This window comes from Mesitornis unicolor, unplaced genomic scaffold (genome assembly GCF_000695765.1).
Source record: "Mesitornis unicolor isolate BGI_N332 unplaced genomic scaffold, ASM69576v1 scaffold47687, whole genome shotgun sequence".
Taxonomy (NCBI): Eukaryota; Metazoa; Chordata; class Aves; order Mesitornithiformes; family Mesitornithidae; genus Mesitornis; species Mesitornis unicolor.
Genome location: NW_010195272.1, coordinates 14,267 through 22,170, shown reverse-complemented (window position 1 = coordinate 22,170; position 7,904 = coordinate 14,267). Strand labels below are relative to the sequence as shown.

Sequence of the window (7,904 nt, the reverse complement as noted above, 5' to 3'; positions counted from 1 at the left end):
TATTATATATATATATATAAAAGCATTTTTCCATAGCAGCCATTTGCATATATCATAAAATGAGTCTATCTTCAGTCCATGCTGTGAAACTCAGGCCAAGCAGCGTTCGTCCTCTTCCGAAAGGAACATCTGTACCGCAGATTTTGGGATGAGGAGTTCTGCTGCCACCAGCAGCAGACATTGCTTTACCTTCTGCCAGGTACTGCCCAGACCCCCTAAGTGCGTGGTGTTTTTAGGGAGCAATGACACCACGTGGAATCACCTCATGGTCTCTGAGCTTGTCTCCCACACCAAAATCAGGCCAACACCTTCTAATGAAAAGGCAGAGGTGTAACGGAATGGCTTGGTGTTTGGGTAACACAAGGTGGGCCGTGGCCTCACCACAGGGTGTTTGGGGGCACTGTCCCACCTCACGCAGCTGCGGGAAGCCCGGCGAGGGGCATGGAGGCGCCAGGAGGAGGCATCGTACAGGACAGGATTTAATAACTCATATTTAGCTTGTTTTTGTTGAGTTCCCTTTCCAGGTTTCCTATCAGAGTGTCAATGCTTTCCTGCAGGTCCTTGAGGTTTGCTCGGTGATCCACCGCAGAATCTATGGCTTGCATTGTCAGGTAGCTCTGAAACGCGCGCTCTCTGGGGATGGGCGGCGGGAGCCTCACCGGGGCGTCCGGCTCCTCGGCTCTGCTGCTGTCATCCCCGCTCTCCGTGTCCTCCGAGGGGACGTCATCGTAGTCTGCTTCGCCCAGGCAGTCCTTGGGGCTCAGGAAGTAGTTTTCCCCACAGCCACTCCAGTCTCCGGCGTAGCGGTTGCTCGAGGGGCTGTCCAGCCCTGCCGGCCTTGGTCTGAGCACGCCACACATCTCGGTACCACTCAGGTTCAGCATCTGAGGTCTCTGCCTCTTGGGTCTCAGGTAATTGAGGGAGGATGGGTGCTCGGGAAACGCATCCGGATGTGCTGGCTCTTTGGCAGGTGAGGGATGGACTAGAAGAGAGAAGACAAACCAGCATCAGGGCTGAACCTGCACTGCAACAAGAACCGTCCACAGGAGGTGCCCGCTCTCCTCCCTCGACGTCACACGCGAGCAGCATGCATGGATACATGCGAGCTTACAGCCAACACGTCCCACTACTGCCTCTTCTGCCGCTGTTGGACATCAAATAATCAGAAAAACTGCCGTCAAAGCTCAGGTTTGAAGATCCATGCCAGATTCAAACTGCAACGGAGGAGCCCATCTAAAATGAGACACTCCCAGAGCACCGACAAAACTCACCACATGAGTTTATCACCATCAGCTCTGGGTCAAAGGAAAGCAAACAGCTCAGCTCACACACTCCGTCCAGGATAAAGGAGGAACCACAGAAAGCAGGCACAGCAAACGAGGTTAAAACACGACGAAAACACCATTGCACAGAAGCATCCACAGAAGCCAAGGATGCACCAAGAGCTGAACTCCTGTGCTTCCCTTTTGGCCTCACGTTCTGTGCTATTAGAAGAAGCTCGTGTGCATTAATTCTTCCAAGCAGCCACAACCCCCTGGCAGAATTACACTCGAACAGGTTTGATGGCAGCGTTACCTGAGCTGGCGGTTACACAGCACAGGTTGCTAACAGTCTCCTCCACTGCTACTGGCTTCCTACGGTAAACAGCACGAATAACTTTACTGACCTGTGTCTGTTAAGCAACTGAGCTGCAAAACTTCCTTTGATTTTAAAGCTCTCATAGTTAGGGGCAGAGACCTCCTATTCCCATTCGCTGTTGAAAATGTAGTGCACACAAACCCGTGCGGTTCCCAGTCTCACCCGCTCCTCGTTGGGGTCCTCACACACCGGTGCAAAGGCTCTTTCTGGGTCCACACCGCAGGTCTCTCCAGGGGATCTGAGTCCTACTTTATGTCTTGCACAGTAACAAGCGATAACTCATTTTTTCCCGTCTCCTTACTATAACAAAAGCCCTTTTGTTTAGGCTATGTTCCATTAAACCAAGGGCCATGGGCTAAAAATAACCTGCTAGTATTATATGGTCTAACCGAACAGAGACTATTTGTGTTTGGTTGGAAAAATACGGAAATTGAAGTATTGCACAACACGTTGATTATCAAACTGTCCCCATCTACAGGAGATTAAATGTAAGGGACCAGACTGTGACCCTTCCTTTGGGTTCAGCTGTCCTGTTTACACTGTACAGCGTTCACCTGCTGACATTTCTGCATTTGTATTTTGCCCCCATTGTAGCACAACATAATCACAGAATCACATCCTGCACAGCTCTTGCAAGCCGAGGGACAGCGCTCAGCTTGCTCCTCCAGGTGAAGGAAAACTCTGCTACTTACCTTACTCCTGCCTCCTCCACAGTAACCCCTATGGTCAAAGCTACATCTGCCTGCTTCTGTTTACCACCACAGCCACGCCACAGACCATCCCCAGGGCTTCACGATGAGCTCCTGCGCAGCATTTGCTGCCCAAACAGCTCATGGTCTCCCTCCTCCTCCACTCACATTTCCCATCTCTCCTGTGCTGGCTCACTGACCTGACTGAAAACTTACTTTGATTTCTGGTGGTCAGCAGCTTTGGAGCTGCCCAGCTGCACTGACAAGGGAGCAGAAGCATCCTCCGTTGCCTCACAAAGTGCACCATATGCCAAACTAACCCTACCCTCCTCTTATTTCCAGGCAGAGCAGCTTTCTGTGGGGCTGCGGTGAGCAGAGCTCACAGCCAGCAGCTTTGTGGCAGTGCTGACCCAGAGTGTGGTCACGTACCTGATACAGCTGTCACTGGAGGCCACCATCAGGGCAGCAAATTACAGAAAAAACGTAAAAAGCACAGCCGTTGACATTGTCCACAAGCAGCGATTCAGGCTGCCCAGCCAGCCACATCCTTTCCTGCTCAGCCGAAACCAGGACAGCGTGGCTAGCAATGCCCAGCACAACCAAACCACTGCAAATCAGACTGACACCCCCGATGGCACAGCTAAGACCACACAGCACAGGGGCTCGCTGGCCACCACAGCCCACACAGCAGCGACACACCCCAGCTCACAGCCACGTTGGCCAACAAGGCCTGTGGCTGTAGGAAGGAGCCCAGCGACAGTCCCCAGGAGGAGGCTGTTGTAAGAGGAATGAGAAGGGGCTGAAATCACCGTCTCACCTGGAATATTCTCTGTACTAACCAGCATCTGGTACCCCACAAGACACATTTGAGCACTTAAAAGACCTCTGTAGGCTATTCCTATGGTTAGGTAGCTTTCAACAAGTGTTTGGCCAGAAACCATCTGAAAACAAAACTAACCCCATTGGATGCAATGGTGAGTCGACTATTTCACAGCATTACCCTCACACTCTCCCTGTTAAACTGAAAAGCTGTGATGTCTTCGTCTGCTCCCGCCTGCGCAAGAGAAAGCTGCAGCTCAGGTGCAATGCACAGGGATTCGCTGAAGCACAGGGCTCCAGGTGTCATCCTGTTTCCATGGGCTTATGCCTCTCTGAATACCAGGGGAAGCATGAGCACCATGCAATCACCTCCCATTTGAAAAGCACGTCTGAGTAGAAAGTTCCCTTCACTTCCACTTTGGCAGTTTATTAGGAAGACCAGAATTTCACCTCTTCCCCTTCTTATTGAGAAATGACCCCAAATTGAGTGAAAGCAAATTGACCTCTAAGTTTGGAAGTGGGAGCTAGAAGGTACTTAGGGTGTTTTGGTTTGGGTTTTGTTTTATAGACATTTCTCCTTAATCCTGTAAGGATGTTCCCAACTCTGTCAAATTACAAGGGCAGAAGTAAAGTAACCTTTCAGTTATCTCAGAGAGCAAACAACTGACTTCCATACATAGATAATCTCGAATGGTCAAAGCAGGAGAAAGAAAGAAAACCCAAACAAACAAACAAAGAAGAAACCAACAAAAAGCTAACCAACCAACCAAAGAACCCAAACAAAACACTCCCCAAACCCCCTAATTCAGATGTGGAAACCTTACTGTCAACTGGGTTTGTTTGTTCTAGTGTCTTTACTCACACAAAGCACTTCTTACCACTTCTTACATTACACTCGAACTCTACCATCTGGCAGCATAATAAGCAACTATAACAACAAGCTTTCCATTAAACAAAGTGACCCAATATAAATAATAGATTACAAAATTATCATGATTTCTCTAGATTATTGATGCCATAGGTACCTCGTGTTTTAAAAGCTCTGACGCTGCTTGGGCATCCTGTAAATTAACGTTCACAGTCACACAGTAAACACACACAGCAGTGGTTTGACACTTTCCCTTGATCAGGTTCATGACACAGTACCTGGCCACAGCTGGAGTAAATAGTGGAGAACCTCTATATGTTTTTTGAAGTCCAGGGCACTAGCAAGCTCCTCTGAATCTGTGAAGACTCTGTTGTTATGGTTGGTGGTCTCCTGCCTCTGGCTCAGTAACACGGGCCCAAAACACACAGCCAAATTCTGGCACGTCATCTTATTCACTTCGTGGTAAGAAGCCACCAGCTTCAGGTGATCCAACAGCATCTTCAGAGTAGCCTGAAAGAACAAGAAACTGCTCAGGAAACAAAACACTGGAGGAAGGTGGTGCTGACAAAGTTCCATAGAAAAGAAGCAGGACACCACACAGGAATAATCTTTGACCTAACGATGCAAAAACAGCAATCACAGCTTTTCATTCAGTTTCATGGAGACAATATGAAATGCAAACTAGAATAAATCCAGCAATGCACACCATCCAATCAGTCGCAGCATGGAAGTATTTTCAAAGACACGGAGCATCAAGTGGAGCATTAAATCAGGAGACGGGTGTACACACTGTCACACAGTTCACACCCCCTGTGAAAACGCTCCCTTACTTTCTGAAGCACGCAATCCACTCGAACGCGCTGGCACCGCTCACCTTCTCAACATCGGGCAGGCAGTCCAGGAGGGCTGCGGTGTGCTCGGAGTCACTCGCGTCGTTCTCACAGCCGCTCCCCGTCATCCTCAAGGGGTTTTTCACCATGGCATCCAGCACAGCTTCGTAGAGCTGCTTGGTTATCAAGGGAGACGGCAGCTCCCGCAGATAGTCCTTGAGGACACCTTCACAGGAGACAAGAACAGCCGCCTTTACCAAGCTGCACATTCACTTTCCTGTGTTTCTGGGAGCTGTTTGGCCCTGAATAACAGGATAGTTTGGGAGCCACGAATGCCCCTTGACCTTTCTGAATCCTCTTCCCATTCACTCAGCTAAATTAGCCCTGTAGGAGGCCGCTGTTATTTTTTTCCACAGATCTATGCTTCCCACTGCTGCCAGCTCACTGGCACATCCCCCTCGACAAAACCACACACAACAACTTTAGACAGCCAGCAGAAACTGCCATCCACTTCATTAGTTACTCATTTTTCTGACCCACTGAGCTGTTAACAGTGCTGCGTGCTTTATGCAGAGAGATGAATTCACGTGGACGTGAACATCTGTTCAAGGCAACACGACGACGACCGGTCAGTTCCAAAAACTGGCTGCACGCTTCAGTTTGAGCCATGAGCACACTTAATTGTGTGTAAGCCTGTGCCAATCCCAAGAGCCTTTCTCAGTCAAAATTTAAATCATTAAATGTTCATTCTTTAGTTGTTGGATAGCTGTCAAAATAAAAACAAAACAAAACAAAAAACTTCTAAATCTTTTGGAAAAGCAGCGCTACTCGAATTGCAGAAAGGACACAGGGCAGCATTTCTCTTCAAATCAGCCAAGATTCATGCTGAGGACTCATATTTTATGGAGCACGTGTTTTGGCTTCCAGAAGTAGGAATCACGTGCATCGGCCTCAGCATTGCAAATACAGCAGCAACGCACCAGGGGGAACATTCCCTCTCAGCCCAGCTCCCACAGCACATGCGAGAGAGGTTTTGCGGCTCTTTCATTGCTAGCACCGAGCACAGCGAGTACCTCAGCTGTCAGCAAAAACTGCAGGCTCCCCTTGCAGCCCAGACCGCACCGCTCAGGATTGGAGAGGGGGCTGTGTTTTGGTCAGCAGAAGTTAGGGGTGCAAACCTCCCCATCCTTACTCAGTCCTTCCAACACAGCACTCACACGCGCAACCACGCAGCACAGCCGCAAGGCCACCAGGGCAAAGAACAGGGTTTTTTCCCCAGTATAATGTCTTAAAACTGTTTTTTCCTTGTAAGCAAAGCAGCATGTAAGTGAAATCTTGCAATATAACATATACAAAAGCATATCAGTGGTCTTCCCATAAGACAGACACCAAGGCTGTAGCCTTTTTATGCTTACAATACAAATTTTGAATGTAAAAAATTACCTTTCAGTAGCACAAACCAAAAAAGGACCAGGGGTCCAGCAGGACCTGCCTGATCACCAAAAGTTCACCATCACCAACGAGGTTGCAGCAAGGTATATTGAAAGACTGAAGCACACTTTTCTATTTAACCACCACAGCATAAATTTCTGATGGAAAGAGCATCCAACATGTTGGATGTTACAGAAAGGGCTTTGGCACAGAAAATTTATACCCTGACTACTGTTGTTGCATTTTCCATCCCTGGGTATATAGGAAATGAATGTTCCTGCTTAATTTCCTGGAGCAATTGGTTTACTCAGTGATGCCTGAAATTAAATCAGCTTTGGTTTACATAACAAGTATCAATAGTTATAAAACTGTTCCACTTTTAAGCAAACAAAAACCCCCACTCAACAACTTGCTTCAGTTGTGCAGTGTTTGCTCAGGAGTTGCACTGCAAGAGGACCTGACGTAGGTGCAGACTGCATCAAGCCTTCCTGCTCCTGGGCTCCCAGTGCTCCTCACCTCTGCCAGGACCTTGCTGTAAAGCAAAGGGCCGCTCCAGTCAGCAGGAGAAAGCTGCTTATTTATGTTTTAAAAGAAGCAGCTGATCAAATGAAGGCATTCTCCCGCAGCTCTAACTGGCCTGCACAAGATGATGGGAAATCTGTTTCCAAAAAACCTGCAATCTCCAACCGAGGGAGAACCACAGGTCTGAGATGCCCCTTGGATCACGCTGCAGAGCACCCAGCACAGTTGAGATCACAGCTGGGTTTTACGGGATCTGCTCCATACAGACCAACAACGGAGGTTTAACCTGCTCTAGGACCTCGGCTCCTTTCAGACTGCAGCTTCCCTCTGCGACTGGTGGAGCAGTTACTGAAAGCAGCTCTCTTCATACCCTCCAAATCACTGCTGATTCCTATTTACACACTCAAGGCTCCTGTGCTCACTCTCACCTAACAAAGCAGCAACAGCTTGTTAAATAACAACAGAAAATTGGTTCAGAGCACAATTTCACCTTGTAAAAGGTACCTTACCAACACAGCACAATTGTACATTAAAAGAAAATCAAGTAAAGGCGTCACCGGTTATGACATTAATGTCCGGGTACTGGCTCTCGCACAGCGTCACGGCCTTGCTGTCCCTCTCAAACGCCTCCCGAAGCTCTTTCTTAACCGCTGCCGAGCCACACAGCCGGTACAGGCCCACCACCTAGGACCAAAAACAACGGCCATGTGTCAGTCGTGATCCTGCAGGGGGGACTGAAATGGACGTCGTGTCCCGTCTCACCTGGGAGGCACCACAAAAACAGCCGATGGGAAATGCGTGGTAGGGAAACCCAAACAGTGCAACCCCGTAACGCCAAACGGCCACGTATGGCATCGAACATTTCACAAGAGACACCGTCCAGACCATTAAATGGTAAGCAAATAAAGCAACGTTTTCCATAACAGTGAACATGCTGAGCGGTATTTTATTGACAGAATTGTGGGTTCTGAATTGGAGTCATTTGCTGCTTTGCTTTTATGCAAACTCAGGAAACAAATTCAGACAAAGCATCTGTTCTCCTCTTACCCCACTCAATCACACCACCATTATTTTTCCAAGTGTAATTGCTTAATTATACAACACACA

General features: G+C 48.4%; 1 protein-coding gene across 1 annotated transcript in view; it reads right to left on the bottom strand.

Moving 5' to 3' along the window:
- Positions 1 to 479: 479 nt before the first annotated feature.
- Positions 480 to 7,904, bottom strand: part of SYDE2 (synapse defective 1, Rho GTPase, homolog 2 (C. elegans)) — an 18,635-nt gene continuing 11,210 nt past the window's right edge. The window contains exons 3-6 of the mRNA XM_010188056.1: positions 7,355 to 7,481; positions 4,889 to 5,070; positions 4,293 to 4,524; positions 480 to 982 (exon numbers count right to left, since the gene is read on the bottom strand). Of these exons, the coding sequence (XP_010186358.1) occupies positions 480 to 982; positions 4,293 to 4,524; positions 4,889 to 5,070; positions 7,355 to 7,481 (1,044 nt within the window). The remainder of the gene's footprint in view (positions 983 to 4,292; positions 4,525 to 4,888; positions 5,071 to 7,354; positions 7,482 to 7,904) is intronic.